We start from the raw sequence: 25627 nt of genomic DNA, 5'->3' as shown, positions 1-25627 counted from the left end.
GAGCCTTAGATGAAATTAACTGAAGTTAAAATAAAAAAACAAAAAAACAATAAATCTCTGAAGATATCAGCAGAGGAGGATTAAACAACTCCACAAACAGTATTACCAGGTTCACTTATTACTAATCAGGTTGTTGATGTCTTTGAGTGTATAAATAACATTGTTATCTTTCTGTTTAAAACATGTTTTGTGCCATTTATACGCTCACATACATCAACATTCAGCATAAAAAACACAACAATGGTGACATGCTTCATGCCAGCATACAAAACACATTCATGGCTCCCAGCATGCATTGCAGCACACATAAATTATGCAGCTGAATTATTTTTTGATTGTCACCATTGTTGAGGTTTGTATGATGAGTCTTACACAAATCACTTCAGTGTTACAAATGATGTTTATCAAATCAGTTGATTTAATTACTTTCTTCTCAAAAAATGCTTCAAGTTCAAAAGTAAGCAAAACTACAGAAAAAGTAGTTGTTTAAACCACTTTAATGCAGTCATTTGTTGGTTTCCTTTATCAATGCAGAAATGTTTTCCGAAAACATTTATTAGCTTTTTTTTTTTTTTGTTTTTTTTTTCGTAGGCCGGTCATTTTTGACTAGGAACACCACAAGTGTGACTTTGTGCCATTTTTGTACAAAACAAAACCATTTCAAAACAGATTTCCTGGTTAAACATTAAAGCACACTAGTGTGATAAACAGTGCAATATATATATATATATATATATATATATATATATATATATATATATATTTTTATTATCCATAAATAATGCATTTTTTCACTCAAAAACTGAGGTAAATAAGCTCAGATAAATAAGGCCTATTGATCAGTTCCAAAAATAAATACAAAACCTGTCCTAATTGAAAGAAAACAAGTTGACAAAAAGAATCCAATATTTGGTGATACGAGCCCACGACAGACAATGAGTCCACCTCTGCCGCGATGTTTGAGCCAGTGCCAGTGGGAGCGAACGAGCAGAACATTGCCTCAGGGCCTGAGCTGTGAGACTCTGACCAAGTGTGCGAGTTGGCTTTACCATCCATTGCCTTGGGAGTCCTGGTGGAGTACAAGGGTATGGAAGTGAGCCCTGCCCACCCTCCTGCCACTGATAGTGAGGTATCTACTGGATTTAATGAACAGTTGTTTTGCATTTGGAGAAGAGGTTTCTCTGTCTGAATCAGAATCTTCTTCATCAGACCTGCAGTTCTAGCTATGGATCGCCTTCCATCTGTCCCTATTGAAGGCCATTTCCTGGATCACACCACCTCCGCCACCCTGGATTTTCTTTTGTTTGGTCTCTCTCTCAGACTCTCGTCCTCCACCTGAGCCTCCTCCTCTATTCATTTGCCAGCATGAGGTCACGACTTTCCAGGAGGGGTGTAATGTCACATATGACTCCTGCTCGGACTTTATTTTCATTTGCATCATTTGTACCTGCCTAGTTTGTTACTGTAGTTACAGATTTGATTTCGTCATTCAGTTCATGTGTTTAACAAGTTTAATTATCCTTGTTTTCAAGTTCATTTGTGTTCACTTTTAGTTTGTTGGGTCTCGTCTATGGTTACATTGTTGCTTTGCTCTCTTGTACTTGGATTTACCTGTGGATGTTCTTAAAACTCTATTCTTTAAACTCTATGTTCTTAACTCTAACTGTTTCAGGTAGCCCTTCACTACAGGCAGCATGGTGAGACAGTCTATCATGTAAATGAAAAACATTCAAAACTTAAAAATGATAAGAATCACTATGTGTCTTCTTCCCAGGTATCTTTACGGTGAACAAGTGCGAGGTGTTGCATATGTGCAGTTTGGTATTGACATGAATGGTCAGAAAAGGAGAATCACTTCTATGAAGCAACTGAACGATGTAAGTGAAAGAGTGAGAGGTGTGAGTATAAGAAAAAAGTAATGTATTATTTGGTACTACAGATTCACCTTTTATTTGCAGCTGAATGGAGGAAAAGTTAGTTTGACTATGGAGGAGATAAAGAATGTCTATCCTAATACAAGCAGCCTACTGGGATATTCTGTGTACGTCAAAGCGTCAGTAATGACCAGCTCAGGTGGGCAAATCATTAGCCTTGATATGAGGCTAAAATTATGTATTAAATATTTAGAAAACTAGTATGAGTATCATTCTTATCACTCCAGTATTTAAATTTGTTGTTTTTCAATTGACTTCTTTGTCAAGCTTGTTTTGGCCAACAATTAAGATTTTATTTTAATAATTAGTGATTGTCAGGTTTGTGTTGAATGAAGCATGAGGTCTTAATCACTGAGTGAAATGGGCACTTTTAAGGAATAAAAAATAAAAACACAACAAAAAAATAACACCGAAGGGGACAAACACTCCTACAGGGTAGGACACGACAGGAACTGACAGGACATGGGTATATTCAACATCAATCTGGCACAAGACAAAGTGGAGAATAAACAGGAGAGCAAAAGGGAGGATAACAAGGGAGAGTAGGTGAGGTAAATGAACAAATAATCAGGTAACAGAGGGGGCACATGGCACACAGAAACAAACAAAACAAAGCCATGTGCTCATACAAAACAACGGCAAAATTAACGACAAAAAAACGACAAAATTAATATGCATGATATGGCATTGCGGAGCATTGCGTGCATTAAATGCCAGGAGGCATTATTTAAGTGTCATATGGCATTTAGGAAATGGTGTTACAAAGCTTAAAATGGCAAGACAATACACACAAATTCTAATCCTTATGACTTTTGATACTAGCATGTTTATTTAGTTATTATAGTTCTCTATCACCTTCTGAAATGGAACAGCAAATGTGTAATAAAACTGCCCTTTTTAATACCTGATAGAAAGTGTGTTGGAATAATGTTTAGCAGCAGGGTGAGGACTTGGCAAGCTGGCAGAGAATGTTGATGAAATTCTTCAGAGACTGCAGTGCTGTTTAAATCCACTAGATGTTCTTAGAGTTTTAAATATTACTGTTTGGATTAGTTCAGCCTACAAAAGAAGTTTGTAAAGTGGTATATACTGGCCAGGTCCCCCAAGGCCCACTCATGGCACTGACACTATAGCCTGTCCATAGTTTTTTTTTTATTTTTTTTTATGTTTCGGGCTGTGTTTTTGTAATGTCTTAAGACTTTCTTCTCAGGTAGTGACCTTGTGGAAGCAGAGAAATCCGGCATTAAAATAGTGATGTCACACTATGTGCTCTCCATCAGGGACACACCCAAGTATTTCAAACCAGGCCTTCCGCTAGGCATAGTGGTACGTTTGGTACTCTGACATTTACTGCTTTATCTATGTTTGCATTATTCTTTAAGTGAAATATTAGAGGAGAATTATTTTATTTTTTACTTAGGTTACAGTGAGTAACCAAGATGGATCTCCAGCCCCCAATATCCCTGTTAAACTCAACTTCCTTCAAAAACCAATTAAAACACACAGAGGCACTATCAGGGTCTCCGTCAACATGCCTGACGAAGATGAGAATCAAATGTTGAAGGTACATTGAACACCACAGAAACTCATTCAAAGTTAGATATTAAGTTAAGGTCCTTGACTCCATGACTCCACAGTGGCATTTAAGACAGGACTAGTGTACACTCTTAAGATGAGTTTTACACAAGGGGGTTTCACAGTGATGCCACAGAAGAACCATGTTTGATTCTCCAAAGAACTTTTCGGTGAACAGTTCTTAAAAGAGCCACTTCTTCTTAGATCCAAGAATATTTTAGTAATCTAAAGAAACTCTTTCCACTATAAAGAACCTTTTGTGCAGTGGAAATGATCAATGGATGTTACAGACAGGTTTTTTGTTTAACCATAGCTGACAATAAAGACCTTTTTTAAGAGCTTATATGCGTGTCTCATTTTGGTAAATATGTCCATACATTTGCAGGTAGAAACAGCACTTCCTGGTGTGAATGCAGAAAATCAGGCTGTACAGGAGATGACTCTGGAGCCATATTTAGGTTTTAACGGCTACAGTAAGAACTACCTGCACATCTCAGTGGGCAACAAACAAGTGGCGGTGGGCAGCAGTCTTAACATCAAATTGACCATCAAAACTGCCTTGCCAGAACACAGAAAGCTTGTGAAGCAGCTGACATATGTTGTGAGTGTTGGACATTTTGGGAAGCGCTATACATGATTGCAATACAGCAGTCTATATGTAAACAATGCCCCCCTTCTCTTTTTAGGTGATGAACAAAGGGAAAATAATAACAGCTTCTAGGGTAGATGTATGCCAGACTGACACAAATATTCCATTACTAGTTACCACAGAGATGTTACCTTCATTCAGGCTGGTGGCGTACTATATTTTGCCATGGCAACTACATGCAGAAGTGGTGGCAGACTCAGTGTTTGTGGATGTGGAGAACCAGTGTGTAGGCTCAGTAAGTAAGTTTTAATCTAAAAACTATGAAGACTATATATAGCCTACTCATTGTAGAGTGCAATAGTGCCTAGTAGTACATAATTACAAACTTTTATTTGGAGCAAAAAATATTTGAAAATCGGAAAGAAGACAAGATACAAGATGATCTATCTATCTATACATATATACACAGTGTTGGGGGTAACGCATTACAAGTAACTTGAGTTACGTAATCAGATTACTTTGTCAAGTAACTAGTAAAGTAATGCATTACTTTTTCAATTTACAACAAAATCATCTTACTTTTTCAAATAAGTAATTCAAGTTACTTTTTTCACATTTATTGACTGACAGCTCTCCTGTCCCCATGTTTAGAGAAATAAAGTGAAGTGCGCTGTGTGAACATGATGGTTATTGTAGTTCTAGACTAAATGTGAACATGCATTTACTCATCTCACTTGCACAAAAATATTCAGTATTCCTCCAAATGAATAAAAACAGTGAAATGCAATTTCAGAATTTTACACAAACCTGTAATAATTTACTTTATTAAATTACACAGATTTACTTTATGTATTTAATCTCACTTTATTAACCAATGTCTTTGCCGCTGACCTTCAATGATCTAATTCAACCATACTAAAAACTAAAAATTAATTTAGGTTAGATTTAGAAATAAGACTGTTGAACTTTCTTCTACTGTATCCTATTCTTCAATCCAGAAGAGCAGCACAGCTGAAAGGTTTGTTTGAGCTGCGCCCTCTACTGTACAGACGTAAATATGCATTTCCTTCAGCCTGAGGCTTATTCATTTCACTTTTGGTGTAAAAGGCCCTTAACATTTGACAAAAATTGATTTTTTTTTTTTTTTTTTTGGTTATTAAAAAACAAACAAGCAGGCCCAGCCCAGATGAGAAAAAGTAATGCAAAAGTAATGTAATGCATTACTTTTCATAAAAAGTAACTAAGTAATGAAATCCGTTACTTTTTTAGGGAGTAACGCAATATTGTAATGCATTACTTTTAAAAGTAACCTTCCCCAACACTGTCTCTACATACATGTGTATATATATATTATATTAATATAGTTTTCACCAAGAATTTAGATGTTAAACATGATTGTTTAAGTCTAAATAATGTGAACAGATGGCATCAACAAATACATATACCATCCACTGAACAACTTCAGGTCTGTCTTTAAAGGTTTATAAGTAAAGGTTTATGATTTACATTTAAAAATCAGTTTCCCTATGGAAAAAAATTAATATTACTTTATTACTTTTGGAACCCAAATGTTGCACGCTATAGTCCTTGCAGCTTGCATAGTGTTTTGTAAAGTATCTAGTAAAACAGTGTTGCTTGATATAGTGGTATAATTATTTATACTTGCAGAGATATGATACATCGATGTAATTCTTGCTGCTTAATTGTGATGGTTTTAGCTCAGTTTAGGACCAGTGGAGGGAGAAAAACTCAATTCGTACTTACCAGGCAGAAGCTTTAAATTTCAAGTGAAGGGTGACCCGGGAGCAAAGGTTAGCCTGGTGGCTGTGGATAATGCCATCTTTCTGCTGAGTAAAAACCACCTGACGCAGAGAAAGGTCATTTACAATACACATTTCTCTTCATAAATGCAAGTCAAACAGCTGGTTTTCTCCAGGAGATTTATGGATACTCATGACTCCTTCATTCAGGTGTGGGAGGCGGTGGGTCAGGGAGACATGGGCTGCACCGCAGGAGGAGGCCGGGATAGTATGGGTGTTTTCAGCGATGCGGGACTGGTGTTTTATTCCAGCACAGGAGGATACAATAACTCTGGATCAGGTGCTTCACACACAGCTATGTGTAGGTTTATACTTGTTTATACCTGTTATATTTTTATATTTATGTCTAAGTATGTAGCACAGTGGTCCTGCAAGGCATGCCATTTCATTCCACTCATGTCCCCACATGTAGCTGAATGTCTTGACTAAAAAGGTATCCTTTAATTCCATTAGACTAGAAAAGACTGGCCACGGGGTTCCCCGGTGGACCGACTGATTGTTGTACAATACATATTTTTATATAAACTAAATTTATACACCAAGGAAAAATTACAAAAATTTAATGGGAGAAAAACTGACATATCAAATTGATTTCAGAAATTTAAAATTACACTTAAAAATGCATACATACTGTATGTAGGGAGATTATATACTGCAGGTTGTGATGAGCGGGAATAACATTGCAACATAATATTGGTCCTGTGCTGATTTTACTCCCAGTCTGACCAAGAGAATGATGAATGTGTCTTCTTTTCTGATGTTTAAGCTTTCTTTTGATTTTATGTAATAGATCATAGCTCCAAAAAAAGAACAATGCTGGAACAAAGAGAGAAGTTGGGTGAGTGAACATAATCTTCACAATATCAGGAATGCTGAAATATCTAGTCATGAGAGCAGAATTTAGTTTTACAGTACAAACTCGTACAAAGTACATGTTCCCTATGAAGAATAAAGTTAGTAGTCTCATGCTAATGTTTTTATAAAATGACAAACATTTACCAGTGTGTTCTTCTCTCCCAGAGAAGATCTATTCTGACGAGTCCCTGCGGAGGTGTTGTGTGGACGGCATGAGGGAGATTCCCATGCACTATTCATGCTTGCGTCGCTCTCTCTATATCACCGAGGACTGGTGCTGCATGTTAGCTTTCCTCCACTGCTGTGTGGAGTACCGAGGGGAGGAGCTTGATGTCGTGACCGGGCTTCTAGAAGAAGAAAGAATAAACAGCTGCCGTATGGCTCGTCTGGCCTCATTTGAAGGACAGGACATGGAGGAGGAAGATGAGGATTTAGCTGATGTGCACACCAAGTTCTTTGAGTCGTGGCTGTGGACTGACATCAGACTGCCCAGTGTAGCCCAGTCAGATGGGTAAGAGTTTGACCGTTGACTTAGTAGCCATTTTTACATGCACTTCTCATGCACTAAAGATTTGTTTGGAAAACATAAATGTACATCTAAACAAAAATGTGATTTGAATTGCAAAATGTAGGGTTCATGAGAATCTGTAATAAGACTGTATTCATTCAGATTGACGAAAATGAATGTAAGGTCCTTTTGTAATAGTCCTTGTTGGGAGTGACTCTTCATACATTCATTGCAGGCTGGCTGTATTTCCAGTGGAAACCGTTCTTCCTGACAGTATCACTCAGTGGGGGATTCTAGCCTGAAGCAGGTATACAGCCCTGTTCTTGCTTGTCTGTTGTTTGTCTTGGCAACGACAGCATAATTAGATTATCTCTGGTTTTTGCATACACAACTGAACCACATGATGTCTGGCAGGTTTCTGTGTAGCCAAACCCTATAACGTGCGTGCATGGAGGCCGTTCGTCATAGACCTGCATGTGCCTCACTCAGTGTCCAGAAATGAACGTGTGCAAATCAAAGCTGTGGTCCACAACTACATGGACAAAAACCTGAAGGCAAGTTTCCACGACTGTTCACCTTGTTCTAGCTTCAGATTGCCCACTTATATAGGAAGGACCATCTGAAGGGGTTCATACACTGAACGCAGATGACATATACAGCATTCTGAAACTAGAAACCAGTATTCATAAATGTACGCACACCACTGCCAATCAGCGTCAATCGACAGATGGAACCTGTATGGTCTGTCCAAAGTTCTAGCATGCTACTGAGCTTACATAGTTCACTATTAAATTAAACTCAAATAAAAACCTTTACAAATCATTATCAAGCGACAGAAATGGGGAGCACAAACCAGCCTAGGGCTGAACCTCAGGAGGAGGCCTCATGGAGGCCTACAACCCATGATCAGCTTAGGGAGCTAAGCACTATTACACAGACAACCCTAGCAGGGAAGTACAGAGCTCAACCTAACCTGTTATGTGGGCACTTCACAGTCTCATTTTGCTGTATACTGAAGTCATGTTTCTTGCTTCCAGCAAGATAGGTGTTCAAGGTGGCCTTCGCAGGCCACCATTGAATGTCCTACTGCTGTGGCAAAGTACTCTAGCTTATGTGAGTCTTACTCCACATAGAACTACTATCATGATGTAGGCCCTTTCTGGCCTCCATGGTTATGTGCCCACAGTATGGTCTACATGTTAGGATGAGCTTTGTACTTCCCTGCTAGGGTTGTCTGTGTAATAGTGCTTAGCTCCCTAAGCTGATCATTGGTGAAGGCTTCCTTGAGGCCTCCCATTAAAGATCAGCCCCAAGCTGGTTTGTGCTCCCCTGTGTCAGGGTTTCTAGCGCACAGCCTCCTCAGTGCAAATAATCAGGCACTGAGTAGATCGTAGGATGAGCGGATTATACTCCCCTCAATACAAGGGTTTATAGCACTCAGCTGAGTTCTACTCTCCAGGATGCCTGTCTCTACGCGTGGGTTTGAGTTGCTTACTGCCCCTCTCGCAGTCGCTCTTATTTTCTCTCTTCTCTGAAGAATGCACTATAGAGATTCTGTATTCAGACAGCGTTGGCACAGACTAAGTTTGTCCTTTATCAAACCAGGTCGGCCTCCCTGGTGGCATTGGGGGTGACTTTGTTCCCTCTCTAGTGACTAGCTGGGGCTCCTTTCGGTTCCCTGGCCACATTCCCTTTAAGGGACCACTTTTCCTCGGAAAATTTGGTCCCAGAAGCCATGGTAGGGTTTCTACGGAAGGTCTCTTTGAGGCTCAGCTTGGGCTGTTGGCCATAGGGAATGCTGTCACTGACAGCTTTTGTGTGACCCGAGAGTGAGTTGCTATCTTGCGTTTCATTCGAAACTGCTTGACGTTTGTCTAGCCATCTTGGCATGCACTCTCCTTAAGCATGGCGGCGTGGGTATTTCATTCCCCAATGCAATTTGAACGCAGAGTTGAAGTTCCCTTCGAAAGGGAACGTCTCAGGTTACATATGTAACCATAGTTCCCTGAGAACAGGGAACGAGACTCTGCGTTGCCCTGCCATGCTTCAGGGCTACCTGCTGAACACTACCTCAAGACGATAAGGTACTGACTGGTTCTCTAGGCACTCCTTATATACTTCCGCTCACGTGTGACGTTCCCCAATGCGATTTGAACGCAGAGTCTCGTTCCCTGTTCTCAGGGAACTATGGTTACATACGTAACCTGAGACATTTTATATCAGTATCTAGTTTTTATGTTTCACTCCTTAACTATCATTTACAATGTCATTTACATATAAAATTGCCTACTGTTTTATTTCATGTATCGCAACTCAATGGAAATCCATTTTTACATGAGGTAAAAAGCTAGAATCAACTTTAACAAGATAAACTAAAATTCACAGTGTTTCAGCACAACTTCTGCTCACAAATTTCAAGGCTGCTATTGGACGTCACCAGCTGGAAGAAGTTGGAGGAAATACTTGGAAATATGAGAAGCATCCAAGAATGCCATACGTGAGCAAATGATCCATGAACCTGGCCTGAACGATGTGTCTGTTTGCAGGTAATGGTGATCCTGAGTAAGACAGAGGGCATGTGTAGTGTGGCATTTAGAAGACCCCACAGACAGCAGGTGTTGGTGCCGGCCAGCTCCTCCAAGCTCATCACATACACCATCATCCCCCTTAAGACAGGAGAGCTCCCCCTAGAGGTCATGGTCATTGCACACAGTTTTATTGAACTGGATAGAGTGAGGAAGAATCTACGTGTTGTAGTGAGCTCCTAAAACATCTCACACATATTTATGGAATCATTTTGTGATCTATTACATGGCACATGTTGTGTGTTCCGTGAAAGGGTCTCAAACTAATTTTTTTGTGCTGGATCTGATGTTTTAGGAAGAGGGCATCCAGAGAATTGAGTCAAGAATCTTTGTGTTGGACCCCTCTGAGAAAGGAAACAATGGTGATCTTCAAGTGTTTTTTTTTCCCCCTGTTGCAAAACAATACATAGATGTACTGTATAGATTTCATAGCTTTAGAAGTAAAGTTTGTGTACATATTTTGTATTTTGTATATTTTTTTCTGTAATGAATGGTTATTTCTGTACTGTTTGTGTGTTTTTGGTGCACTTTTGTCCCTTAGAATATTAATTTGTGTTTATTATCAGGGATTCAGGTGATAAAACTGAAGAAAACTGAGTTAAACTCAGTGGTACCAAATTCAAAGCCTGAGGCATTCATCAATGTCAGAGGTTTGTATTTATTTTTTAATTTACATCAGGTAATATTGAAGATTACTTTGACTATTTAGGGGTGTTTTTGTTGCTAATTAACAACTCACATATAGATATTGTTTTTGAATATAGAGTATGGCTTCGTTGTCATTGGGTATGCGTGTGTCTCCACAGGTGATTTGCTGGCACACTGCATAAATAATTCCATGAAGGAGGACTCACTGGCGGCTCTGATCCGTATGCCTAGAGGGTGTGTCGAGCAGAACCTGGCCGGAATGATGCTGCTCCTCATCGCAGTCCGTTACCTAGACCACAGTTTAAACTGGGGCACTGTGGGACTAAACCGCAGAGACGAGGCCATCAAAAACATACAAATAGGTGCGACGAGACACAAGCAGGGATCTGAACATCATCCTTTCACATGTTTTAGATAATTATATATTTGTGTATTGATAGGTTATGAAAATCAGCTTGATTTTCGAAAGGATGATGACTCGTACCCTTCCTACAACAAAGCAGGCAGCAGCACGTGGTATTCATGCCAGCCCAACACAAACTATAGGAAGATACTGAACCTTTGTAGCAGAGCTGACGTGTGTTCATGTCTGTCCGTGTCAGGATCACTGCATTCGTGCTGAAGGTGTTCTCCATGGCACACTCTTTCATCAGTGTCAGTGAGAGGCATCTGTGCGGCCCACTGCGATACCTGCTCTACAAACAGCGTCCAGATGGATCCTTTCAGGAGGACAATGAGGTCTACATCATCACATTGAAGGTGAGAGAGAGACCAGTATTTCAAAATAAAAAGCAAAGGAAAACGCATTCATTTCTCAATAAAAGGATTTTCTGGGAAAAAACTCCTTATGGAAGTCATACAAGATTATGACAAGATTTGTACTTTCTGCAGTGTGTTGCGCACATGAGAGTGTGTAAACGGAGAACTATTCTGATTGGATTTTTCAATTGTGCTGCATCATTCCCCATTTTAATGTTCTGTTCAGGCAAATTGCTTGTTGCTAAAATCTTGGTTAGGACACATTGTCAGGATTTATTTTCAGCGACCAACTGAGGGAACATCATTTCATTGAGGATTTATACTCATTAAATATAATTGAACTCCAAATACTTTATCAAGAATATGGCCTCATTTATAAAGCGTGCATATGCACAGATTTGATAGTAGATTGTGTCGTATGCTAAAATGGAGATGGAGCTGACTGATAAACCAATGAAAAGGGCATTACAGTAATCAAGGTGGGATGAGACAAAAGCATGGAAAATGGTTTCGGCATCTTTGATACTAATGAAATGACGGAGCTGATCAATGCGGTGTAAATGAAAGAATGCTGATTTGGTGACAGAGTTGATATGGGGCTTAAAGGAAAAAAGATTAATTGAAAATAACACCTACGTTTTTAACAGTATTGAATTATTTAATGAGAGTACCAGCTATCTCTTTGAAAAAGTCATTAGGAATGCTGCTAGTGAGTGACGGGGTTCAAACAATAATGATCTCAGTTTTGTCCATGTTTAATTTGAAAAAATTAAAGGTTGGACATTGTTTTATTTCATGTACATAAGCAGATTTGACTGGGTAGAGCTTATGTCCACTGTGTTGTGATGCAGGGAGGCCTGCAGGGCTCTGAATCCAGAGAGATTCTGACGGCATTCGTGCTCATTGCTCTGGCAGAGACACCAAATTCTGTGTGCTGCCAAGAGTCACCGACCAACATAAAGGTAACCTGGGTCTTTTTCCTTTACAAGCAAACAAACACACACACACACACACACACAAGTAGGTCATTAACACATATTCACTCAAGTGCATACACAGAGTAAAATTAACACACACACCCTTTTTTCCCTTTCTTCGCTATAGGGTAACAAACCGTTTTAAAATTATGATAACACTGTTTTAAACAACTTAACCTTGTCCTGCTTATGGTCTTGAATGATTCTAATTATATTTTTTATTGTTGATCAATACAGAGCAGTTCCAGAAAAGCAGCGATGTATCTCCAAAAGCGCTTCCCCCACCTGAAGAGGCCGTACTCAGCGGCTATAGTCTGCTACGCTTTAGCATTATCTAACCACAACTGCACGAAGAGCATGTTGCTAAACTTGGTACTGTTTCATAAGAAACAGTCTCTCTCTCTTCTTTTATCTGCCTTCTTCTGTCAACAGATCGTACCCATTGGCCTGACTCTAACAATGAATGCTTTACACTGGAAGCTACCGGCTACGCATTGTTAGCACTGATCAAAGGAGGTCACGTGAATGAGGCGATGGCTCCATTTCGATGGTTAAATGAGCGTCGTGATAATGGAGGAGGCTACGGCTCTACTCAGGTAAGAACGTCAATGTTAAATTACCCCTGTAGTCAATCATTTTTGATAATCAAAATGACATAATGAAATGTTTTTTTCTTCAAACCTTCAATTTCTTCAAACCTTTAAATAGCTTGAATGTAACTCTACACCCTTGCTTCATTTAATGAATATGCAAATTTGTCCCAGCTTACATTCATTCACAGCTGCTTGTAGCGCCTGTGTATCTATAGTCTTTGACCTTATCTACCAGTAAACTCCACACAACGTCAAGTAGAAATATTAATAAATCAGCATCCAGTCCAATCCAATCCAGTCCGTTAGAGGAGGGGTGTAACCCCGGTGTCCTGGCCAAACTCCCTCCATTGGCCCTTATCAATCATGGCCTCCTAATAATCCCCATCCATTGAATTGGCTCTTTCACTCTCTCTCCTCTCCACCTACAGCTGGTGTGTGGTGAGCGCACTGGCGCCGTTGTACTGTAACTGCCGTCACATCATCCAAGTGGATGCTTCACACTGGTGGTGGATGAGGAAGAGACCCCTGATATGATTGTAAAGCGCTCTGGGTAGTACATATGAAAGCGCTATATAAATGCTTCATTCATTCATTCAATCATTTAATCAACACCATGCCGACAGACGGCAACAGACACTTTGTCAGGCTTTGTCGGATCAGTGTGTTCCCCGTCGGAGTCTGTTGGCGTCTTTTGGAGCTTGTTTCTGCCGATTAACTCTTTCCCTGCCAGTGTTTTTAAAAAAGCTGCCAGCCACCACCAGCATTTTTGATGATTTTCACCAAACGTTCATGGCCCCCAGAATATTTTGTTCTATGAATATCTGCTAAAGAGTTTGTCAAAATAAAGAACAGAGCCTCTGCGTTTGAACAACAACAAAACCTTGTATTCTAGCTTCATACATATTCATTTTTTCATAAAAAAGCGACATTTTGAACAAAAAGCTGAGAGAATTTTTATTAAAGATGATGTCTGGATCATATTCAGAACAGTGTCAAGTCACCTTTATTTACAGTCAACCCAAAAATTATTCAGACACCAGGTATAATTTTTGATATATTTTTACTAGTGGGTTCAGGACACTATAGTTCATTTCTGTAAGTGAGGATAGCAAAATAAATTAAACTGTGACACATTATACCCAAAAATTCTTCATACAGTGGACTACCAGTAAAATTGATAAAAATTTGGGACCAAAAATTATTCAGACACTTTGACCTGACCATGTTTTGATTGAGTGTTATCTGACTTAATTAAGATTATTTTTTTTTCTGACACAGTTTAACTCTGAGATCTTGTCATATTTTATTACCATTTTTTTAGCAAATAAACTGTGATAATCTGTGAAATGTTGAAGGTGTCTGAATAAATTTTGGTTTGACTGTATATAGCACTTTATACAATACAGATTGTTTCAAAGCAGCTTTACAGTGATAACAGGAATTATGCATTTCAGCTGTTGCTCAGCTGAAGTCAGTTCAGTGTTGATTCATCTATAAAGCACTTCTGCAAAAAATTATATCATCATCCAGCTCAGTTTAGCACTCATACAACAGTGTCAGTACAGCCAGATCAATAATGTTGTTGAATATTAAGTGTCCCCAACTAAGCAAGCCAAAAGTGACAGTGGCAAGGAACCCAAACTCCATCAGGTGATAGAATGGAGAATCCTCCTTTGTTGAGGATCTGTGCCGATGGCTGTCATGTCGATGAGGTATTCACAGTTGACATGATCTCTGCTGACATTCAGGGCTGTGTTTTGATCGTGTCTAGCTGAAGGTCCACCATCTGATCTGGATATGGACTGGACTATGGTAACCCCGGGATAAGGATGAGACAGACAGTCTAATAGATTTTGTTTATTTGTTTTTCTTTTATTGTCCCCCTTAGGGGAAACTAGTTTTTCAGCAATAGGTAACATACATACAGACAATACATACACAAACAATATATAATACACATCACACTAATTATAGTTTATAAAAAACTAAATAAAAAATCTACCTATGAGAAGTTAATTAAGCCAACAGCCACCGAAACAAACAAACAAACAAAAAAACCTTAAATCCTTTTTTTTTCTTCCACCTGGCACCCAAAAACGATGCCCAGAGGATAACATAGGGATGATTTATATTTCTTAAAATGTGCCTTATTCAAAACTTGTCTATAATAAATATCAATAGGCTGGATTTGACTTACCCCTATGACTTTTCCTGCCACCTTCACAAGACTATTCAACCTGTTCCTGTTTGTCAATGTAAGATTACCAAACCAAGCTACAATACAAAAGGAAAACAGTGATTCAATAAAAGACTTAGTAATAAGAAATAGTAAAAAGAAATAGTGCCATCATCTTAGAGCACACATTAAATTTTCTCATCTTCCTTAAAGTCTTTGTTGAAACTTGTTGCAAACAACTGATACATTTGCTTCAAAACTTAGTATGTTATCAATCACTGTTATAATTGTCAGTCATTTCAATATCCACACCATTTATCTTTGTCACCCCTGGACTTAATATTGACCTCCCAAATTTAATTAAAGCGTCCTTAGTTTTTTCCACATTTAACTGAAGGTGGAAATTATTCAACCACATGACAAAATCATCCACTACAGGACCATGCCCTTGATCCTGTTCCTGCAGAAGACTCACTATGAGAGAATCATCTGCATATTTAATAATATGCCTGTTCTCATATGAGCTGCAACAATCATTTGTGTACATAATATATAACAAGGGTGACAAACAACATCCTTGAGGAGACCCCGTAGAACAAAATAACTGTTTAGAATATACATCAATAATTTTAACACACTGTGACCTTCCTGTTAAAAAAATCTAAAATCTATCCAGCAACATTTAAATCAATATTAAAATGAGATATTCATTTCTCTATTAACAAATTAGGCTGAATGGTATTAAAAGCAGAAGAGAAATCAAGAAATAAAAGACATGCAGAATGCCCAAGTTGACTTGCGCCAAAAGAGTAATCCTCTGACGCGATGTTTGACGCAGGATGTAGGAGAATCGTAAGCTTAGACGCCTCTTGCGGTTCAAACAAATATGGCTGTGCAACAAACTCAAGCTCCTCTTCTCTTATATCGAAATCCTCCGACATTTCTCTTTAAAATTTCTCATTTTAGACTTCTAATTCGTGACCGGTGTTTTGTTTTGCTCTATCTTCTGCACCTCGGCGTGCGTCATCGCGTCGGGTCAAAGGTTGCTCTTCCGCCCAAATTGACGTGCGCAGTATGCATACGGTCATCCGCCGGAAGCTCGTTATTTGAATTTATAAAGTTTTAAATATGGATATTTTTCTTACAAAAACACATACCTTCGCTTCAAAAGGCCTTTATTAACCCTCCTGAGTCATATCGATTCATTTTTTTTTTTTTTTTATGGATGGATGCATTTTTTCTGTCTTCAGAATTTGACCTACCATTCACGTTATAAACCTTGGAGGACTAAGGATATTTTTTAAATATATCTCGGATTGTGTTCGTCTGAAAGAAGATAGTCATATACATCTAGGATGGCTTGAGGGTGAGTAAATCATGGGATTATTTTCATTTTTGGGTGAACTATCCCTTTAACAACATTAATATATCCTCTTTAATATAATAGCCCCTTTATTATATTAAAGAGGATATATTAATGTTTAATACTTTAATATATCCCTTTGTCTCGATAGCCTCCAATGGAATATTTATATTACATTGATAATATAGTGATAAATTGTATATTATACAATTTTAATTTATATGATTTTATATTAACCATAATCAAGGCAAGGCAAGTTTATTTATATAGCACATTTCATACACAATGGTAATTCAAAGTGCTTTACATGAAAAAGGAAACAAATACATAAGAATAAAAATGGAATGAACAGGAAACAAATATATGAGCCCTAACTGCCTGGATCTGACCTTATCCAGTGCTTTACACTCCCTGTAGGGGTATCTCTACACAGATACACCACTTTTGTGTCCTACGTCACTTTTCGTGTCCCTGTATTGGATTGCGTTCGATGCCTCTCTCCTTTCCCTATCTCTTCCACTCGGACAGCCCTTACAAAATAAAACAATTTAATAAAAATGGAATGCATAGGAAATATTAAAAAGAGGATGCATAAAAAAGATTGAAATAAAATGCATTAAAAGCAGTTAAAAAAGACTACATACATACAATAAAAGACATTCATCAACCCACAGAAGTTTTTTCAATGCTTTAAACATTTTAATCAGTTCCAATTAATGCATCATTTTAGGGTCGTGTATATAATCCGTGTCCTCTATCTAACAAGATATCATGATAATGTGCTGTTTTTTGCACAAACATTGAGGAAAGGCTAGGCATAGAGGATTCTGCAGGGGAATAGGATCTTTAGGAGAATAAGCATTTTGGTTCGCGATACATTATTTCCAGTAATGGATTCTTTTTTATAATACATTGGCTGTGTCCAACACAGGTACTTTCTTTGCAAAAGTAACTACTTCGCGACCGCTAAAAAAGTATTTTCTATAAAGTATGGATGTGTATAGAATGAATGAAATCTGGACGCATAGCCATGTTGTCATTCGCCATGTTGTCCTTATCATGTGATTTACCAGCATCGCTTCACTATCATTCACAAATCCTCTTATGACCTCATGGGATAGTAAAGTGTCTATCAAATACAGACTTCAGTCGCCGGGAGAAGTAGATCATCTGGGTACTTTTTGCCTGCTGCTGAAGAACTGTGAATTTGGACATCTTCTGAGTGTTCTTTTGTCACTTTCTGTTTTTCTACTATATAGTAGAATGCAGCCATTAACTCTTTCTGTACCTCATTTAAAAAGACTGTCAACACATTTATTTGTGTGTTTGTACTCTTTTATCCCCAGTCCACTATAATAGTGCTACAGGCCCTGTCTGAGTACCTAGTGAAGTGGCCTCCTCCTTCCAAACGTACATTAAAGGTGGAGCTCCGTGTGCCTGGTCGCAAAAGTATTCAGTGGACCTTCCTACCAAAAGTGGCTCATAAGCTTCAAACTGCTCAGGTGAGCATCTGATAGGGGACTTTCACTAGCCCTTTCTTTCTTTCTTGCTTTCTTTCTTTCTTTCTTTCTTTCTTGCTTTCTTTCTTTCTTTCTTTCTTTCTTTCTTTCTTTCTTTCTTGCTTTCTTGCTTTCTTTCTTTCTTTCTTGCTTGCTTGCTCTGTATGATGCATTTCACAGTACTTATTATTCCAAACTGGCTTTTCAAATGAAATGTCAAATTTCACCAGTCCAAAATACATCTAGAAATATACAATTTGTGATGTATGCAGAAAATTGTCAAACTATTTTTTTTTTCTCAATAAATTAATAGATGTGGAAAAAATAGCATAATTTCACTCATTCATAAGATAAAGTGAGTATATACAAGGAGATCAAAAAAGGGCCTAAGACTGTGCCCTGCAGTACATCAGAATTTACAGTTGTTACAGATACAGTAACTCTTTCATTTAGTGGTATCTAACAGGCGGAATTTACTCCAGCCTGTCCCTGTCCACATATTATACTCTATATTTATTTTCAAATTTAGATGTTTATGTTGGATGTTTTCGAATATTGAAATATTAAATATAATATTTATGAATTATAATGGGAATCTTTAGGCACCTCACAATCCGATCAGATTCTGATTCTGGGAGTCACGATCCGATTCCAAAAAGATTCTTGATCCACTTTTTTTTTCTTAATTAATTCATTTACTGATTTACTGACTGTCAGGAGTTGGTTGTGGGAAACACACGCAGACGATGGAGCTTCAATATCAAAGTTTTTAATGACAAAACGCAGGAGATCAATATACATAGCACAACACAGACGAGAACCGACAAAGACTGAGGGAGAACACAGGGAATATATACAAGGCAAACAAAGGCAGAAACTAACTAGACACACCTGAAACGAGGACACTAATCAAATCATAAACCATAGTAACAAAGAGGCGGGAAACTGAGAACATGTGACAAATGAAAAACAAATTCTAGACATGAACTAAACAGAACAACACGTGACAATATCCCCCCTCCCGGAAGGCGCGTCCCGCGCTGTATAACATCCACAGGGGTGGGAGGGTGGGCACTCTGGAGGCTGGCAAGGACGTAACACGGGGACATGAAGCCTCCAGAGCGGCGCCATAGCGAATCGGGCAGTTCAGGGGACCATGGTGGCGCAGGCAGTTCAGGTGGCCATGGTGGTTCAGGCCTCTCGGGGGGCCATGGTGGCTCGGGCAGCTCAGGTGACCACGGCGGCTCGGGCAGCTCAGGTGACCATGGCAGTTCAGGCCTCTCGGGGGGCCATGGCGGATCAGGAGGTTCAGGGCGCCCTGGTGGATCAGGAGGTTCAGAGCGCCATGGCGGTGCGGCCTCCGTGGCCTCGGCCACCATGGCCACGGGTATATGGCACCCCCCAAAAAATTCTCAGGAGGAGCTATGGCTCTCGAGCAGACTCGGGGACTGGAGCCATCTCTAGGCTCTCAACGAGGAAGGGAGTTGCCTCTGGACTCGGGGCTAGGAAAGGTGTCGTCTCTGGACTCGGGACAAGGAAGGGAGTCGCCTCTGGACTCGGGACGAGGAAGGGAGTCGACTTGAGACGAGGAAGGGAGTCGACTCGGGACGAGGAAGGGAGTCGACTCGGGACGAGGAAGGGAGTCGACTTGGGACGAGGAAGGGAGTCGACTTGGGACGAGGAAGGGAGTCGCCTCTGGACTCGGGACTAGGAAGCCGGAGGAAGTGAGGAGCCTGGTGGAGCCAAACGGGTGGAGGGTCGATGCGCAGCCGGAGACCCAGAAGTCCATTGCGGAAGCTGAGTGATGACTGCCCAAAGCTGATCCAGTTAGTCAAGGGAGCCCAGCAGAGTTCCAGGGCAGATGGGCCATGGCGGAGACAAGGAAGCGCATAATTGGAGCAGAGCCGACAGGCTGAGATGGAGGCATGGGTCTGGAGGCCTGATGTGAAGCTAGGACTCAGCCTCATGCTAAGCTGGTGGAGGAGAAGTCTGAGACGGGGTAGAAGAACCGCATGGAGCTGGCTGTGGGAGCAGAGCTTAGTAGCTGGATGACTCCAGCGGAGCCAACGAATCCAGGAGACTGGCTGTAACCAGTGAAGGAGATGGGACCAAGAAGTCAGGCGGAAACATCGGAGGAGGCAGATTTCCAGACAGGAGTGGAGCATCCAAATGGCTGAATGAGGCTGGCAAAGAAAGTGAATATTTGAGGGGTTTGGGTGGGAACAGGATCCGCAGACCACAGATTGATAAAGCACAGGTCCACTCCTTGCTCTAGGGTGGACTGATCAGCACATGTAGATTCCAAGGTTTTACTGGTAGCCGACTCTAGTTCAGGGATGACCAAGGTGGCTGCCTCGGGCTTGCAGACTGTGAGGGATATACCCCAGCAAATTCCAGTGTTCTGGGAGGAGGTGCAATGCTGGTGTGTCCATTATTTCTAACTCGTTGTTACTCTTTTAGAGGGTCCGGTCTTCTGTCGCACTTGGTTTCTGTAGAAAGCACAGAAAGGAGTAGGAACACAAACAGTCTTTTGATAATCCGCAGGTGAATCACAACAAAACTCCTAAACGTAGATGAGACCGGACACAGAACTAAATCAAACAGTGAGTATATATAAATGAGCAAAATAAAAATAAACAGCTGAACAGAATGATAACAAATTAGTAACCATTGAAACTAACAAGAACTCATAACAGAAACTAAACTAAACAGCGCATGACGGTGACAACCCCGAATTGTTTTACAGTTAATTAAAAAGAAGAAATATAAATTTAAGACACATAAAAATGAATGCAAATACAAAACAGAGAACACTTTTAATGTGATTGGTGAGATGGCTTTTTGAAAAATAAGTACTGCAATCACAGTTTTAAGATATAAGTCATCAGTATTGGCTTCAAATTTGATGACAATGCATCCCTGATCTACAATGTCAAAATTTACCAACACTTGTGATGTAAATTATCACCTACTGCATGTATTGTCATCAGTCAGCATAATTTTGAGGAAAATGAAAAAGCAACAACACAACTCACAAAAAACAACTCAGTTTAGGTTTTAAAAAAATAATAGCTCTATTTCTTACTTCCAGGTACCTTTTGACAAGGAATTGACAGTGGTGGCTACTGGGAATGGCAAGGGAATTCTGGAGGTACATGAATGCACTTGCACAAAGTGTAACCAAGATACCAGCCCACAACATGGTAAATAGTGTATTGAATTGTAAAATACTTATAAAAATCATTTCTTTCCTGTTTTATGCATCCCAGGTAGTGACGGTGTACCACCAACTTCTTGATGCCTGCGAGAACAGCACGTGTAACAGTTTCCAGCTCAATGTCTCTATCGTTAAAACTGGTGCAGTCTTGGCTCTCTTAAGAATTCTTATATGGTTTAAACATTAATATCAAACATGCCAATCAAATGTCTGTGTTCCATTTTAGAAAATCATCGGCCAGATGTAGAAAACACCTACAAGCTTACTATCAGAGTGAGGTGAGATCTTATTTTTTTTCACTCCCTCTTGGCAGGACAAGACATTTCACATTTTTGCATTGTGCCTTTACTTTTCTCAGGTCTCTGGAAGAAAGGGCGAAAATGGTGATTCTGGATATTGGCTTGCCCACCAGCTTTGAGCCTGACAACTCAGACTTGGAGCAGGTGAGACCACAGACTTCTGATAGATCATAAATACTACAGATCATACATACTAAGATGCAAGTAAAAAGGTATGAATTAAGGTGCGGTCACATTTACTGGGCAAAATCTAAACTTTTTAAAGGAATCTGTGTGATTAGAAGCAGATTTTACTCGTCTTCAAAATGGTCACACAAGTTTGCTGGGTTGACAAACAGAATACAGCAATAGCTGGTTTTAGATAAGTGATAATGAATTTGCTGCCTTTATAGCTCATGAGTTCAGTGGATCAATACATCAACAACTTTGAAGTGGTGGACAACCTGAGCGACAGAAGATCCCTCATAATTCACCTGTTTGAGGTAACCAAACAACAAGCCTTAGTTCAAACTTGTTTAACATTATGTCAAAGAAGGCAATGTTGAATATTCTTCTTTGTCCAAATGTCCTGGACAGGTGTCCAGTACTCGGACAGACGTGATCTCGTTCAGACTGCATCAGAAATTTAAAGTGGGGCTTCTTCAGCCATCCACTGTCACAGTTTACTATTACTACAACAAAGGTGCGTGCACACATGTAATTCAAACTGTCATTTTTTTATGTAACTTCCTAATTTTGCTGTCTGATGTAGTTCATACTAGTTGCTGTTATTTATGTGATCAGTTTACCATTCAACTAATTAATACATTATTTAAATCAAATATGTGGTTAAAACATAACTTTATTCAAATATCATTATGAATTAGGGCTGAGTGCTGACACAAATTTATGATTAGATTCCAATTCATAAGCTCTGGATTCGATTTGATTAATTTGGAATTATTCCAGGTACAGTACATATCATTTATCACTAAAATGTTGTAAACTTTACAAGGAACTCTTTCTTCACAACTAAATTCAATTTCTATTTTCTCGATCGATTCGACACTTCTCCAAATGAATGAATGAAACTAAAAACACTCTTATGTTGGCAAAACAGTTCAGTATTCACTGCATAATGAAGCTCTGCAGTTTTTTTTTTTATCAAAAATAAATACTATCAACAAAACTATGTTGATTTGATAACAAATTCAGCTGTAGATACACAAATACATGAATGAAAATACATGTTTTTCTTGTTCTTTAATCGTGTTCTTCAAAGTTCTTTAATGACAAATTTACCTGTATAACGATGAGTTTTCGCCTAAAAATATTTTTAAAAAAAATAAGTGAGTAAATAAATAAATGTACTGTAATCACTGAATCAATGAACTTTATAGATCTTACCTCTCATTTACATCTGGCCAAAGAATTTGTCAAATCAACATCTCAGCATATATTTTCACGATTCATGCATCATGGGGAAAAAAGCAGTGAATGTTGGATCCATCCTTGTGCCTCAACTTCTCCACAAGCCTCTTCCATCATTTGAAGAAGACTTACTTGATTGTAAGGGCTGTGATCATATGCTTTCCAACTCCAAGAGAAGAATATACTGGAAGGAACACCATCCTGAAATGTGGGTGATGCTCAAACCACTCTTGTACCAGTGCTGAATGGTGAAATTGAACATTGTCTCACACAACTACACAGTTTCACTCAGTTTGCTCCTGATCACCCTGTGGAAAGTTGATTTCATTGAGGGAGTTTAAACAATTTAGAAGCCTTTCTGTGTTGTGCGGCCCAAAGACAGCGTTGGGTGCTACACCATCAGTGGATTGGATCACTTGTTGTTCAGGGATGTTTATATTGGGCTGAACTCTCTGTCCAGCTTCCCTCGAGGAAAGACCATCATTTATGACATGGTCAATTAGGTTTCTTTGATTTAAATTTAGGTTTACTCTGATTTCATTTGAAACTTGTCTGTACCCTATTCTTCTACCTCTCCCTCCTCTTACTTCTTTCTTCCCCTTTCCCTCTGTTCATGTCTTCATATATTTTCTTCTCTTGCTCTTTTCACTAATTCCATTGCCTTCCACTCTACCTTCTACTCCTCCCTCTTCTCCTTATCCTACATCCTCAACTATTCTTGCTCCATCTCCTCTTCCTATACCTTCTACCTCTTCCACTGTTCCTCTCCCTCTCAGTGTTACCCTTCCTCTATCCTCTCCAAAACCTCTCACTCTTACACCTCTTCCTTTTCCCATTCTTCTTTTTTTTTTTTTTAAATTAATTTGTTTTTGTTTGTTTTGTTTGTTTTTCTTTCTCCTTTTATAGTTTTTGTAATTAAGATAGCTGTGTAAACAATTAGGAAATTTGCATTTCCTGTGTTGTGTGTATTACTAATTCAGCAGATATTTATTTGGGGCTAATTGAGAACATTCCAAGTACAGCTGAGAATTCAACAGAGTTTTGTTTGTTGTGTTTGGACCAGTAAAAAGAGCTGCAATTGTTTCCGCCTGATATATTAAAGTTTTGGTCAGCTGTATGAAATTCTGTGAAAACATCTGGAAATTTTATGCAGTTTTTTGAGAAAATTCTGCATGTGATTTGTAATATGAAGGAAAATTTACAACCTGTTTAGGACAATTACAAAGTGTTCAGATTACTGTGTTATCTGTTTTGAGAACAGTGACCTGAGTTTGGAGAAATGTGTCAAATTGATTGAGAAAAACTGTAATTTTAGATAAAATAATTGCCATTAAAATAAAAACTGAGCATCAAACAAACATTTAAATTGCTCCCAATGTGTTTTCATAAAAGATTTGTAGAAACATACAATAAGAATAACAATCACTAAGAATAACATGAACATGTAAATGGTGCATCTATTTATCAACATGCTTGAATACTTCAGAAACTTTTTTTTTGTTATGTAATGAGTGCGAGCTGACACATACCAATACTTTTCCACTAAATAATGATTTAAACATTATTTCTGTCAAACAGGCTGTAAAACAAGTGGGCAAATTAACTAACATCAAGGTAACAAGGGTGCAGGGAGAGACTGACAGAAGGGCCACATGGCAAACAGAAACTAAAACAAAAAGCCATGTGCACAAGACAAATGGCAAACAAACATGACAGAAGCCATGTGCTCACACAAACACAGAAGAAAGACAGAAAAGCACATTAACAAATGACAAAAAACACCATGTGCCTGAACAGAAAACAAGACATGAGACAGAAAGATCTGCAAGGAGCATTTGAGATGTGATGTCAGGACCCCAAACATTCAAACTGAACCAAGACTAGACCAAAGTCTCAGGATCCAGACACCATGCCCCGAACACTCAAAACATAAGAACGCACGGCCCAGAGAACAACCTCCGAAAAGACAAACAACACATTTTGTCAGAAGACCCCATTTTGTCAGCAAACTAAGAAAAAGATCAACCAAAGTCACAGGATTCTAACAGCGAATGTCTGAGATAGCGAAAAGCGATCTGTCACATCAAAGAGCACCAAAACTGCATTTGAAAACTGAGACTGTTTATTATCAAAAGTAGCAAGACAAAGCTTATTGAGATGATTTGTTTGTTACAAATAATGTTTAGTGAAGATTTGCTAAAGCATCAACTGAAAAAGATAGATTCTTGAGATATAAAAACATTGTGATTTATTTGATTTACATTATTAGTGGGGTTTTTTTTAAGTTATGTTTTTGTATCTTTATTAGATAGGACAGTAGAGATTTTGACAGGAAAGCGTGGGGTGGAGAGAGGGGAATGGGATCGGCAAAGGACCTCGAACCAGGAATCAAACTTGTGTCGCTGGAGACAGCGTTAACCAGGAGGCCATCACATTATTAGTGGTCTTGGCTAAGTGTTTGCTTTGCTATGAAGATTGGGCACTTTAAAGATGTTTTATGTGATGAATGCTAACTAAGATCTCTGTTATTTCAGATAAGCGCTGCAGCAGGTTCTACTCTCCTCCTGAAGACCAGCAGCTGCCTGATCAGCTCTGCAAAGACAATGTGTGCCACTGCTCACAGGGTCCGTCTCATCTCCTTTTGCACACTGGCAGAAAATTACCAGCATTTTTTGTTAAATTTTCAACCCTAAAACACATCACAAAGCAATACGTAATTCAAAATACGAGTAGCACAAATGTAAAACATAAAAATGGAAAATGCCTTCACTAACACAGTGGACCATATTTTAGAGTGCACATGAAACATGTTACATTGGC

At 39.0% G+C, this 25627-nt stretch overlaps 2 protein-coding genes across 1 annotated transcript; one reads left to right on the top strand and one right to left on the bottom strand.

The window, feature by feature from the left end:
• Positions 1-25627, bottom strand: part of LOC127508111 (zinc finger protein 234-like) — a 404421-nt gene that overhangs the window by 126699 nt on the left and 252095 nt on the right.
• On the top strand, positions 1654-25540 carry LOC127510133 (complement C3-like). Its single transcript, XM_051889614.1, is given in 31 exon segments — positions 1654-1697; positions 1775-1877; positions 1959-2073; positions 3145-3260; positions 3355-3498; positions 3895-4110; positions 4196-4393; positions 5817-5975; positions 6069-6198; positions 6709-6756; positions 6939-7284; positions 7517-7554; positions 7696-7835; positions 9828-10037; positions 10162-10228; positions 10433-10516; positions 10673-10876; positions 10955-11030; positions 11117-11273; positions 12125-12235; positions 12488-12694; positions 12697-12846; positions 17729-17884; positions 20973-21032; positions 21151-21238; positions 21325-21376; positions 21457-21541; positions 21790-21879; positions 21974-22079; positions 25342-25431; positions 25515-25540. Coding segments are annotated over 30 exon segments (3717 nt in total). The 5' UTR covers positions 1654-1697; positions 1775-1829.

The sequence above is a fragment of the Ctenopharyngodon idella genome, chromosome 3, assembly GCF_019924925.1.
Source record: "Ctenopharyngodon idella isolate HZGC_01 chromosome 3, HZGC01, whole genome shotgun sequence".
Taxonomy (NCBI): Eukaryota; Metazoa; Chordata; class Actinopteri; order Cypriniformes; family Xenocyprididae; genus Ctenopharyngodon; species Ctenopharyngodon idella.
The sequence above is the reverse complement of the archived record's forward strand: the minus strand, read 5'-3'. Positions and strand labels throughout refer to the sequence as shown.